The following is a 14,548-nucleotide window of genomic DNA, read 5'->3' as shown; positions in this document are numbered from 1 at the left end:
TGAGGATGTGGAGAAAGGGGAACCCTTGTACACTGTTGGTGGGAATGTGAATTAGTACAACCACTATGGAGAACAGTTTTGAGGTTTCTCAAAAAAATAAAAATAGAGCTATTATATGATCCAGCAATGCCACTGCTGGATATATACCCAACAGAAAGAAAATCAGTCAATGGAAGAGATATCTGCACTCCCATGTTTATTGCAGCACTGTTCACAATAGCCAAGATATGGAAACAATCTAAGTGTCCATCAATAGATAAATGGATAAAGAAAATGTGGTATTTATACACAATGGAGTACTATTCAGCCACAAAAAAGAATGTGTTCCTGTCATTTGCAACAACATGAATAGAACTGGAGGTCATTATGTTAAGTGAAATAAGCTAGACACAGAAAGATAAACATAGGATGTTCTCACTTATTTGTAGCATCCAACAAATCAAAACAACTGATCTCATGGACATGGAGAATAGAAAAATGGTTACCAGAGGCTGGGAAGTGTAGCAAGACATTGTGGGGAGGTGGGGATGGTTACCAAAAAATAGTTGGAATGAATAAGACCTACTATTTGATAGCACAATATGGTGACTGTAGTCAATAACAATTTTGTTGTACATTTTAAAACAAGCTTGTCCAACCCATGGCCCATGGGTCTCACGCAGCCCATGACAGCTTTGAATGCAGCCCAACACATAAGTTCAATTCATAAACTTTCTTAGAAATTAGGAGACTTTTTGTGATTTTTTTTAGCCCATCAGCTATCATTAGTATTAGTGTATTTTATGTGTGGCCCAAGACAATTCTTCTTCCAATGTGGCCCAGGAAAGCCAAAAAATTAGACACCCCTGTTTTAAAATAACTAAAAGAATAAAATTGGATTGTTTTTAACACAAAAGATAAATGTTTATGGGGAAAGAGACATTTTTCATGATGCAATTATTATGCACTGTATATCTATATCAAAACATCTCATGTACACACATCCCATATATACACCTATTATGTATGCACAAAAATTAAAAATTAAAAAACAAACAATAACAAAATACATAAGGAACTCAAACAACTCAAAAACAAGAAAAAAAATCAATTTAAAGGTGGGCAAAGGACCTGAGTAGACATTTTTCAAAAGACATACAAATGGCCAACAAATATATTTTAAAATGCTCAAGCTTCCTAATTAATAGGGAAACAAAAATTAAAACCACAATGAGACATCATCTCACACCTGTCAGAAGGGTATAATCAAAAAGATGAAAGGTAACAAGTATTGGTAAGAATGGGAAGAAAGGGAATTATTTGTACACTATTGGGAAAGTAAATTAGTATACCCATTATGGAAAATGTGATGAAAGTTCCTCAACAAACTAAAAATAGAATACTACCATATGATCCAGCAATCCCACTTCTAGGTATTTACCCAAAAGATTTCAAATCAGTTTGTCAAAGAGATACCTGCTCCCCCATGTTCATTGCAGCACTATTTACAATAGCCAAGATATGGAATCAGCCTGAGTCCATCAACAGATGAATGGATAAAGTGTGGTATATATACACAATGGAATACTATTCAGACTTTAAAAAGAAAGAAATTCTGTCATTTGTGACAATATAGATGGAACTAGAAAACAATATGCTAAGTAAAATAAGCCACGCACAGAAAGACAAATGCTGCATGTCCTAACATATATGGAATCTAAAACAATCAAGTTCATAGAAGCAGATAATAGAATGGTGGATACAGAGACCAGAAGTTGGAAGGAATGGGGAGATGATGATCAAAGAGTACAAAATCTCAGTTAGACAGAAAGGGTTTTTTAAAATATTTATTGCACAGCATGGTGATTGTAGTTAATAATAGTGTGCTGTACATTTCAACATTGCTAAGACAGTAAACTTCACATTTTCTCACTACAAAAAATAAGTATTTGAGGCCGGGCCTGGTGGCTTACACCTGTAATCCCAACACTTTGGGAGGCTGAAGAGAGTGGATCGCTTGAGCCCAGGAGTTCAAGACCAGCCTGGGCAACATGGCGAAACCCTGTCTCTAAAAAAAATACAAAAAATTAGCCAAGTGTGGTGGCAGGCACCTGTAGTCCCAGCTACCTGGGAGGCTAAGGTGGGAGGACCACCTGAGCCTGGGAGTCAAGGTTGCAGTGAATTGTGATTGCACCACTGCACCTCAGCCTGGGTGACAGAGTGAGACCCTATCTCAAAAACTAAAAAAAGTATTTGACGTGGATATGTTAATTAGCTTGATTTAATTATCCCACATTGTATTCATAAATTCATTTTGCACCCCACAAATACATACAATTATAAATTGTCAACTTAGAATACAAATGAAATAAACATATATACATCAGGAACTCGAAAGATAATCTATAAAATAAGAAGAAATTAAAAATTGAGGCCAAAGTATTAGAATGTAGATAAATAAAACTACATATACATAATTCAATTTAAAAGAAGGCAAAAATAAGGAACTCTGAATTGTAAATAAATCAGTTCTTAAAAATAAATTATTTCATTTTCTCTACTTTATTTCAAGAAAAATTGAACAAATTAAAAAATAAAACAAAAGGAGAGAAGTCTACTGTAAATACATTTAACAGCTAAATGTTAAATGAATGACCAATAAAACAGTCATTGTTAAAAGGGAAATTTAAAAAGGAAAACATGGAACACAGGAAAAACTGTAAAATCTAAAAAAATTAATGGAAAAACATATTTATATTACCATATTCTAGGTGGGAAGACTCAGATCTAAATATGGAAAATATTTTAAACATTGTGAAAGTAAAAATAGCAGGTGAAAATACAGAAGAATGCTTCTCTAAGAAAATCTTTTTAAGGAAGATATGAAACACAGAAGCTATAAGGAAGAGAACAGAGAGGTTTTCTGCATTTCTGGGTGGCAAAAGACAGACCATAAACACCGTGTAAAGTCCAAAATAAGAAAAATATATTCGCCAACTTGAGCCAGAAAGTGGGCAGAAAAACATGGCAGTTAAGAGCAAAGTTTCTCAAGTTAGTCTGAGAAACTTTGCTTCTTGCTTTGCCACTTACTGGCTGGCAAATTACTTAACTCCATGCCTCAGACTTCCTATCTCTAAAATGGGATCACCATATGACCTCATGGGGCTGTGGAGGATTAAATGAGTGACTACTTACGTAGCACATGGAACACTGGCACTTTGTAAGTACTTAATACATAGTAGCTCTTATTAATTTATAAAGAACTTCTACTAATTAGAAAACAATAGATACCGCAGTACAGATGGTCAAAATATATGAACTGCCAGCTTACAGAAGAAACAGAAAATCTACCATTTATGTATATATAATAGCCTCACCATCAAAGAAGTTCATACTAAATTGAGGTATTATTTTCTTCTGAAATGAGCCAAAAAATTTAAAGTAACAATACCTGGTGTTAGTGGGGATATAGGTAAATAAACTATCTCATATACATTTTTTTTTCTTTTTTTAGTATAAAATAGAGATGTGGTCTTACCATGTTGCCCAGGCCGTTCTTAAAGTACTGGGCTCAAGTGATCCCCCCTCCCCCACCTCCCAAAGTGCTGGGATTGCAGGTATGAGCCACTGTGCCTGGCCTCATATATACTCTTGATGAGGGTATAGTTACCATCTTTTAAATGACATGTTATCATTTTCTATTACAATTTATCCTTTAACATTGAAGTTTCATTTATAAAAATTTATCGTTCAAGTATGCAGGTATGTGTGTGTGTGTGTGCGCGCGCACAAAAGTGTTTCTTACAATAATGACATAATAGCAACCAAAACTAAAGCAACTTAATATCCATTAATAGGATTCTTAATGATAAAGCCTTTTAAAAGAGGATAGCTATCTTTATACCTACCAATTTTAAGTGAATAAAGCAAGTTGCACAACAGCATGTGTACATTTTAAATATATATGTTTACATTAGCATAAGAAAAGTCTGGAAAGATCTATATCAAATTGCTGATAATAGTTACCCTTTGAGAAGTGATGCGGAGGTAGGAGGTGAAGGGAAAATTCAGAGTGACATTTGCTTTTTGCTTTTATGCATTTCTGTAATGTGCAAGTATTTTTTTTTCAAATAATCATGCTTTATTTTTGTAATTGAAAATAATGCAAACCTGGGACAAAGAAGCTATAATAAGATAAGCTTTTAAAAACAAACAATGGAAAGTAGTAAAAATAAGAATAAAACTATATAAAGTAAAAATATCCACCATATAAACAAAAAGAAAAAAAAAAAGTGAAAACTGCAGTAGGGTTTTGGTTGTAGGAAATCCCTTCCCCTGGTGAGGTGTTGAGTCTTTCTGGGCAGGATAAGGCTACATCTGAAAAATGATGGCAAAGCCAGTGCCTGAGATGGAAGAGTCCAGTCCATGGCTACTGTGATGATTCTGAAGAGCAAGAACCTTGGTCTAGGTCCCACTGAGACCTCATCCTGTTCTAGACTTCTTTGGACCTGAATGATGACCTTACAGAGAGCAAAATACCAAGAATTCGGAAGCAGGCTATGTGAGCACTCAAAAGAAGGGAATTAGGGAGCATGGGCAATCCCCAACTCTGAAGTCAATTTTTCAAGAAAACAGGGAATGCTACTTTATATCAGCCTGAGTTGCCATTAAGGGTAGTGCTATAGTTTGGATATTTAACTCTCCAAACCTTATGTTGAAATTCGACCCCCAGTGTTGGAGCTCGGGACTAGTAGGAGGTGTTTGGGTCATAGGGATGATCCTGCACGAATGGCATGGTGCTGTCCTTATAGTAATGAGTTCTTACTCTACTAGTTCCCAGGACAGCTGGTCATTACAAACAGCCTAGCACCTCCCCTGACCTCTCCTTGCTTTCCTCCCTCACCATGTGATCTCTGTAAATGCCAGCTCCCCTTCCCCTTCTCCATGAGTGGAAACAGCCTCAGGCCTTCACCCGAAGTGGATGCTGGTGCCCTACTTCTTGTACAGCCTGCATAACTGTGAGTCAAATAAACCTCTTTTCTTTATAAATTACCCAGCCTCAGGTATTCCTTTATAGCAACACAAATGGACTAATATAAGTATAGATGGCATCAGGATGGGTGCCTGTGGCTCTGTCCTCCACACTAATCATTCAGGGCCCCCAGCAGAAGTCACTCTGTTCACCCTCCACATCCCTGGGCAATCCCACAGGGCCCAGAGCCTCACCGGAAGTGCTGAATTCACCACACCATGTGAGGTCATCAGCAAGGTAGCCTAGCAGCGTGTCCTCCAGGGTGAACATGTCCTGCTGGACCTGTGTGAACTGATGGGCCAGATCTTTTATTCTGCTCCAAAGAAGAATCTAAGGAAGAATAAATACAATCTATTACTGAGATCAATTTAGCATGTCAAAAAAAATTAATCCACAGTTTTGTAAATGAAAAAAAAAACAGAGCATATCAAAGTAAATCACCCATAGTAAGAGTAAGAATTGTTGTAAGCATCAATGATTTCTGTGTGCAGGAGAGTGGGGGAGAGAGAGTGTGTGTGTGTGTGTATGTGTGTGTGTGTGTGTTCTAGGTCACAATGTAAATAAATCTTTTATTCTAGGTTGCAGTCAAAAAAGTCTGAAAGCCACTGATCAAAATATTATAATCAACATAGGATCACATATGGAGGTGGCATCAGAGAGTTACGATATTCCTAAGGTTATCTCCAAAAAAACTTTGTCTACGTGCTATTTTCAGGAAGATGTGCTATTTGATTCTTAAAGAACTATATAACCCCTTCCAAATTCCCTAAATATTCCCTACCCCTACCAAAAAAAAATACAATAGATTTTTAAATTTAAGGGTCCCTCTTAAAGGTACAGGGAGTCAAAGTTCAGAATTATATTCTGTTTTATGAATCTATTATTTTTATTTTTATTTTAAATAAAATGTATATCCTGGGAATGTATATCCAGGGTATACATGCAGGATGTGCAGGTTTGTTACATAGGTAAATATGTGCCATGGGTTTGCTGCACCTATTAACCCATCACCTAGGTATTAAGCCAAGTATGCATTAGCTATTTGTCCTAATGTTCTCACTCCCCTCACCCCAACCCCAACAAGCTACAGTGTGTGTTTTTCCCCTCCTGGTGTCCATGTGTTCTCACTGTTCAGCTCCCACTTATAAGTGAGAACATGCAGCGTTTGCATGTTCCTGTGTTAGTTTGCTGAAGATGTGGCTTCTGGCTCCATCTATGTCCCTACAAAGGACATGATCTTGTTCCTTTTTATGGCTGCATAATATTTCATGGTGTATACGTACCACATTTTCTTTATCCAGCCTATCACTGATGGGCATTTGAGTTGATTCCATGTCTTTGCTATTGTGAATGGCACTGCAATGAACATATGCATGCACATATCTTTATAATAGAATGATTTCTATTATACCCAGTAATGGGATTGCTGGGTCAAATGGTATTTCTAGTTCTAGATCTTTGAGGAACTGCCACACTATCTTCCACAATGGTTGAACTAATTTACATTCCCACCAACAGTGTAAAAGCATTTCTATCTCTCCACAATCTCACCAGCATCTGCTGTTTCTTGACTTTTTAATAATGCCATTCTGACTGGCATGAGATTGTGGTTTTGATTTGCATTTCTCTAATGACCAGTGATGTTGAGCTTTTTTTCATATGTTTGTTGGCCACATGGATGTCTTCTTTTGAGAAGTGTCTGTTCATGTTCTTTGCCCACTTTTTGATGGGGCTGTTTATTTTTTTCTTGTAAATTTGTTTAAGTTCTTTGTAAATTCTGGATATTAGACCTTTGTCAGAGGGATAGATTGCAAAAATCTTCTCCCATTCTGCAGGTTTTCTGTTCACTCTGATGATAGTTTCTTCTGCTGTGCAGAAGCACTTTAGTTTAATTAGATCCCATTTGTCAATTTTTGCTTTTGTTACAATTGCATTTGGCAATTTCATAATGAAATCTTTGCCTGTGCCTGTGTCCCAAATGATATTGCCTAGATTTTCTTCTAAGGTTTTTATAGTTTTGGGTTATACATTTAAGTCTCTAATTCATCTTAATTTTTGTATGAGTTGCAAGGAAGGGGTCCAGTTTCAATTGTCTGCATATGGCTAGGTAGTTCTCAAGCACCAGTTATTAAATGTGGATTCCTTTCCCCATTGCTTGTTTTTGTCAGGTTTGTCAAAGATTAGATGGCTGCAGATGTGTAGTTTTATTTCTGAGATGTGTAGTTTTATTTCTGAGATCTCTACTCTGTTCTATTGGTCTACGTGTTTATTTTTGTACAAGTACCATGCTATTTTGGCATCTGTAGCCTTGTAGTGCAGTTTGGAGTTGGGTAGCATGATGCCTCCAGCTTTGTTCTTTTTGCTTAGGATCATCTTGGCTATATGAGCTTTTTTGGTTCCATATGAATTTTAAAATAGTTTCTTCTAATTCTGTGAAGAATGTCAATAGTAGTTTAATGGGAATAGCACTGAATCTATAAATTACCTTGGGCAGTATGGCCATTTTCACGATATTGATTCTTCCTATCCATGAGGAAGGAATGTTTTTCTATTTGTTTGTGTCCTTTCTGATTTCCTTGAGCAGTGGATTATAGGTATCCATGAAGAGGTCCTTCACTTCCCTTGTTTGCTGTATTCCTAGGTATTTTATTCCCTTTGTGAATGGGAGTTCATTCATGATTTGGCTCTCTGCTTGCGTGTTGTTGGTGTACAGGAATGCTTGTGATTTTTGCACATTGATTTTGTATCCTGAGACTTTGCTGAAGTTGCTTATCAGCTTAAGAAGCTTTGGGGCTGAGATGATGAGGTTTTCTAGTTATAGGATCATGTCATCTGCAAACAAAGACAATTTTATTTCCTTTTTTCCATTTGAAAAGACTTTATTTCTTTCTCTTGCCTGATTGCCCCAGTCAGAACATCCAATACTATGTTGAATAGGAGTGGTGAGAGAGGACATCCTTGTCTTGTGCCGGTTTTCAAGGGGAATGCTTCCAGCTTTTGCCCACTCAGTATGATATTGCTTGTGGGTTTGTCATAAATGGTTCTTATTATTTTGAGGTATGTTCCTTTGATACCTAGCTTATTGAGAGTTTTTAACGTGAAGGGATGGTGAATTTTATCGAAGGCCTTTTCTGCATCTATTGAGATAATCATGTGGTTTTTGTCTTTAGTTCTCTTTATGTAATGAATTACATTTATTGATTCATGTACGTTGAACCTGCCTTGCATCCTGAGGGTGAAGCCAACTTGATCATGGTGGATAAACTTTTTGATGTGCTGCTGGATTCAGTTTGCCAGTATTTTGTTGAGAATTTTTGTATCGATGTTCTTCAGGATATTGGCCTGAAGTTTTCTTTCTTTCTTTTTTTTTTAAATCTCTGCCAGTTTTTATTATCAGGATGGTGCTAGTCTCATAAAATGAGTTAGGGAGGAGTCCTTACTTTTCAATTATTTGGAACAGTTTCAGAAGAAAGGGTATCAACTCCTCTTTGTAAATCTGGTAAAATTAAGTTATAAATCTGTCTGGTCCTGGGCTTTTTTTTTTTTTTTTTGGTTGGTATTTATTACTGCCTCAATTATAGAACTTGTTATTGGTCTGTTCGGGAACTCAACTTCTTCCTGGTTCAGTCTTGGGAGGGTGTATGTATCCAGAAATTTATTCATTTCTTCTAGATGTTCTAGTTTATTTGCATAGAGGTATTTATAGTATTCCCTGATGGTTGTTTGTATTTCTGTGGTGATATCCCCTTTATCATTTTATTGTATCTATCTGATTCTTCTCTATTTTCTTTATTAGTCTAGCTAGCGATCCATCTATTCTATTAATTTTTTTTCAAAAAACCACCTCCTGCATTCATTTTTTTTTGGAAGGGATTTTTGTGTCTCTATCTCCTTCAGTTCTGCTCTGAGCTTGGTTACTTCTTGTCTTCTGCTAGCTTTGGGATTTGTTTTCTCTTGGTTCTCTAGTTCTTTTAGTTGTGATGTTAGGATGTCAATTTGATATCTTCCTAGCTTTTTGATGTGGGCATTTAGTGCTATAAATTTCCCTCTTAACACTGCTTTAGTTGCATCCCAGAGATTCTGATACATTGTCTCTTTTTTCCTATTAGTTTCAAAGAACTTCTTAATTTCTGGCTTAATTTTATTATTTACCCAGGAGTCATTCAGGAGCAGGTTGTTCAATTTCCATGTAATTGCATGGTTTTCAGTGAGTTTCTTAATCTTGAGTTCTAATTTGATTGTGCTGTGGTCTGTGAGATTGTTTGTTATGATTTTAGTTCTTCTGCATTTGCTGAGGAGTAATTTACTTCCAATTGTGTGATCAATTTTAGAGTAGATGCCATGTGGCACCAATAATAATGTATATTCTGTTGCTTTGGCATGGAGACTTCAGTAGATATCTATCAGGTCCACTTGATCCTGAGCTGAGTTCAGGTCGTGAATATCTTTGCTAATTTTCTGTCTTGATGATCTGTCTAATATTGACAGTGGGATGTTAAATTCTCCCACTATTATTGTGTGGGTATCTAAATTTCTTTGAAGGTCTCTAAGAACTTGTTTTATGAATCTCGGTGTTCCTGTATTGGGCACGTATATATTTAAGACAGTTTGCTCTTCTTGTTGAATTTACCCCTTTATCCTTATGTAATACCCTTCTTTTTCTTTTTTGATCTTTGTTGGTTTAAAGTCTGTTTTGTCATAAACTAGGATTGCAACCCCTGCTCTTTTCTGTTTCCCATTTGCATGGTAAATATTCCTCCATCCCTTTATTTTGAGCCTATGTGTGACTTTGCATGTGAGATGGGTCTCTTGTATACAGCACACCAATTGATCTTGACTATCCAGCTTGCCATTCCATGTCTTTTAGTTGGGATATTTAGCCCATTTACACTTAAGGTTAATTTGTTATGTGTGAATTTGATCCAGTTATCATGATGCTAGCTGGTTATTGTGAAGATTTGTTTACGTAGTTGCTTCATAGTGACACTGGTCTGTGTACTTCGGTGTGTTTCTGTAGTGGCTGATAATGGTTTTTCCTTTCCATATTTAGTCCTTCCTTCAGGAGCTCTTGCAAGGCAGGCCTGGTGGTGACGAATTCCCTTAGCATTTGCTTGTCTGAAAAAGATTTTATTTCTCCTTCATTTATGAACTTAGTTTGGCTAGATATGAAATTCAAGGTTGGAAATTATTTTCTTTAAGAATGTTGAATATTGGCCCCCAATCTCTTCTGGCATGTAGGTTTCTGCTGAGAGGTCTGCTGTTAGTCTAATTGGCTTCCCTTTATAGGTGACCTGGAGAATCTGATGATTATGTGTCTTGGGGTTGATCTTCTCATGGAGTATCTTACTGGGGTTCTCTGGATTTCCTGAATTTGAATGTTGGCCCATCTTGCTAGGTTGAAGAAGTTCTCCTGGATGATATCCTGAAGTGTGTTTTCCAACGTGGTTTCATTCTTCCTGTCTCTTTCAGGTACCCCAATCAGTCATAGGTTCTTTTTATGTAATCCCATAGTTCTCAGAGGTTTTGTTTGTTCCTTTTCATTCTTTTTTCTCTAATCTTGTCTGCCTGTCTTATTTCAGCAAGATACTCTTCAAGCTCTGATATCCTTTCTTCTGTTTGGTCTATTTGGTTATTGATACTTGTGTTTACATCTTGAAGTTCTCGTGTTGTGTTTTTCAGCTCCATCAGGTCATTTATGTTCCTCTCTAAACCAGTTATTCTGGTTAACAGCTCCTATGTTTTATCATGGTTCTTAGCTTCTTTGCAGTGGGTTAGAATATACTCCTTCAGCTAAGTGAATTTCATTATTATGCATCTTCTGAAGCCTACTTCTGTCAATTCATCCACCTCAGCCTCAGCCGAGTTTTTTTTTTTTAACATTGGGTAAATGTAGCTAGTATCTTTAGTTTTTTTATACTTTAAGTTCTGGGTTACATGTGCAGAATGTGCAGTTTTGTTACATAGCTGCACCCATCAACCCGTCACCTACGTTAGGTATTTCTCCTAATGTTATCCTCCCCTAGCACCCACCCCTGACAGGCCCTGGTGTGTGATGTTCCCCTCCCTGTGTCCATGTGTTCTCACTGTTCAACTCCCACTTATGAGTGAGAACATGTGGTGTTTGGTTTTCTGATCTTGTGATAGTTTGCTGAGAATGATGGTTTCCAGCTTCATCCATATGCCTGCAAAGGACATGAACTCATCTCTTTTTAGGGGCCTCAGCCCAGTTCTATGCCCTTGTTGGAGATGTGTTAAGATCATCTGGAGGAGAAGAGGCACACTGGCTTTTTGAGTTTTCAGCATTTTTGTGCTGATTCTTTCTCATCTTCTTGCATTTATCTACCTTTGATCTTTGAGGCTACTGACCTTTGGATGGGTTTTTGTGGGGTCTTTTTCATTGATGTTGTTGCTTTCTGTTTTTTCTTTTAGCAGTCAGGCCCTTTCTTCCATAGGGCTGCTGCAGTGTGCAGGGGGTCCACTCCAGACCCTATTCACCTGGGTTCCTCCCGCACCTGAAGGTATCACCAGTGGAGGCTACAGAACAGCAAAGATGACAGCCTGCTCCTTCCTCTGGAAGCTTCATTCCAGAGGGGCACCGGCCTGATGCCAGCCGGAGCTCTCCTGTATGAGGTGTCTATCGACCCCTGTTGGGTGGTCTCTCCCAGTCAGGAGACACAGGGGTCAGGGACTCACTTGAGGAGGCAATCTGTCCTTTAGCAGAGTTGGTGTGCTGTGCTGGGAGAATCCCTCTTGTCAGGATCAGCTGCTGTCTTCAGAGCCAGCAGGCAGGAATGATTAAATCCACTGAAGCTGTCTGTGCCCACAGCTGCCCCTTCTGCCAGGTGCTCTGTCCCAGGGAGACGGAGGTTTTGTCTGTAAGCCCCTGACTGGGGTTGTTACCTTTCCTTCAGAGATGCCCTGCCCAGTGAGGAGGAATCTAGAGAAGCAGTCTGGCCACAACCACGTTGCCACACTCAGTCCAGACTTCCCAGCCTCCTTAGCACTGTCAGGGGAAAACCGCCTATTAAAGCCTCAGTAATGGCGGACGCCCCTCCCCCCACCCAGCTCCATCATCGCAGGTCAACTTCAGACTGCTGTGCTGGCAGCAAGAATTTCAAGCCAGTGGTTCTTAGCTTGCTGGTCTCCGTGGGAGTGAGACCCGCTGAGCGAGACCACTTGGCTCCCTGGCTTCAGCCCCCTTTCCAGGGGAGTGAACAGTTCTGTCTCACTGGGGTTTCAGGCGCCACTGGGGTACGAAAAAACTCCTGCACCTAGCTTGGTGTCTGCCCAAACAGCGGCTCGGTTTTGTGCCTGAAACCCAGGGCCCTGGTGGTGTAGACACACGAGGAAACCTGATCTCAGATGGAAATGCAGAAATCACCCACCTTCTGCGTTGGTCTCACTGGGAGCTGCAGACTGGAGCTGTTCCTATTCAGCCATCTTGGCTCCTCCCCCTATTCATTCTTAATGGGAGTCAGTGAAGGATACTGGTTTAAAGCATAGGCCCTAAAATCCCAGCCCTTATTGAAGCCCAGCATCATCATCACTTATCAGGTGTTTCACCTTGAGCAACCAAAACATCACTAAGCCCCACTTTCTACACCTGTAAAATGGTAATGATAATGACTGAAATAAACTACTGGGGTGCTAGGGAAATTAACTGAGATAAATGCAAGTAAATTGCTTAGCATACTATCCATCGCATAGTCACTTATTTGACAAATGTCAGCCTGGGTTATTATTTGCCAAACACCTTCTCTGCATAGGGCATCACGCCTAGTGAATGGAGAAGTTTCACAATGACTCCAGCTCACTAACAATGGAATGAGAGGCTGTAATTTCTGGATGGATTTAAGGGCTTCACAAAGAAAATTTTAGGCACGTGGAATTTTGCCTTAAACATTGGCTATAGAAAAGGTGCACTCTGATAGAGCTTTTCCAATATAACCAATGTGTTAGAATCCAGGCCTCTGTGGCTCCAAGTCTCATACCATTTACATTTAAACTGGTCACTTTGAAGCCTGTCAAACTTGGGCAACACTGGTCACCTAAACACACCAAGCCTCAGTTTTCTCACTGGTGAAATTGGGATGCTGACACCTGACCTGCCCATTCCAGAGAATGGCTATGAAGGCCTAAGAAAGTAAGGATTAGGAGAGTCTTTTGTAAGCAAGAAAAAGAAGAAGCAGTCTGCAAGTGTAACTTGGCATTGCTGTTATTACTACTACTACTACTATTATTATCATAGGTCAGGGGAAAGTTTTGTTATTATATAGGTCGTGTTAATTTGTTTGTTTGAGTTGGGTTTGGTGTTAGTTTTTTTCTGCCTAGTTTTTGGCCAAAGCCCCTTTCCTATCTCTGTATCCCTATTTCTCTCTCTTAGCTCCCTTCTCCAGATGTCCTAAATCTTAATTATATCATGGCCCCTCAAGGGCCTGCAAATTCCATTCCTACCAACCACACTCACACTATAATGTCTGGATTTTTCCTCTTCCTTCATTCTAATAAAAATTTGGACCTATGAATTGTTACCATTGGCTTTTATCCCCAGTTTTAAAATCAATGGCATGCCCCCAATTACCTTGTTGCAAGGTACGGTCTGAGTTCCCAACTTCATTAGTGGCTGATAGTCTTCTTCAGTAATGTTGCAAGGATGTTTTGAAATAAATGCACCCTTGAAAGCATCCCATACACTTTGGCAGTCTACATGTCTGAGATAAAACACAGAAAATAAAACATAAATTATTTGATTTTAAAAATATTTTTGGAGCATAATTATTTTTTAGAATCTTATTTAGGAAGCATCTATTATATGCCAGGTAGTTCATACATATTATCTCGTCTAACATGCAGTCTACCAGGGGTACAAAGAGGAGCTGGTACCATTCCTTCTGACACTATTGCAAACAATAGAAAAAGAGGGACTCCTCCATAAGTCATTTTATGAGGCCAATATCATCCTAACACCGAAACCTGGCAGAGACACAATAAAAAAAGAAAATTTCAGTCCAATATCCCTGATGAACATCGATGCAAAAATCCTCACTAAAATACTGGCAAACTGAATCCAGCGGCACATCAAAAAGCTTATCCACCACGATCAAGTTGGCTTCATCTCTGGGATGCAAGGCTGGTTCAACATACACAAATCAATAAACATAATCCATCACATAGCCAGAACCAATGAAAAAAATCACATGATTATCTCAATAGATGCAGAAAAGTCCTTCAACAAAATTCAACATCCCTTCCTGCTAAAAACTCTCAATAAACTAGGTATCGATGGAACATATCTCAAAATAATAAGAGCTATTTCTGACAAACCCATAACCCATATCATACTAAATGGGCAAAAGCTGGAAGCATTCCTATCGAAAAGTGGCACAAGACAAGGATGTCCTCTCTCACCACTCCTATTCAACATAGTATTGGAAGTTCTGGCCAGGGCAATCAGACATAAGAAATAAATAAAGTGTACTCATATAGGAAGAGAGAAAGTCAAATTGTCTCTGTGTGCAGACGACATGATTGCATATT

General features: G+C 38.5%; 1 protein-coding gene across 1 annotated transcript in view; it reads right to left on the bottom strand.

Moving 5' to 3' along the window:
• Nucleotides 1-14,548, bottom strand: part of CD38 (CD38 molecule) — a 66,493-nt gene that overhangs the window by 16,941 nt on the left and 35,004 nt on the right. Inside the window, exons 2-3 of the mRNA XM_001160669.7 lie at nucleotides 13,593-13,722; nucleotides 5,206-5,341 (exon numbers count right to left, since the gene is read on the bottom strand). Of these exons, the coding sequence (XP_001160669.1) occupies nucleotides 5,206-5,341; nucleotides 13,593-13,722 (266 nt within the window). The remainder of the gene's footprint in view (nucleotides 1-5,205; nucleotides 5,342-13,592; nucleotides 13,723-14,548) is intronic.

The sequence above is a fragment of the Pan troglodytes genome, chromosome 3 (genome assembly GCF_028858775.2).
Source record: "Pan troglodytes isolate AG18354 chromosome 3, NHGRI_mPanTro3-v2.0_pri, whole genome shotgun sequence".
Lineage (NCBI taxonomy): Eukaryota > Metazoa > Chordata > Mammalia > Primates > Hominidae > Pan > Pan troglodytes.
Note: the sequence above shows the minus strand (reverse complement) of the source record. Positions and strands in the feature narration are given on the sequence as shown.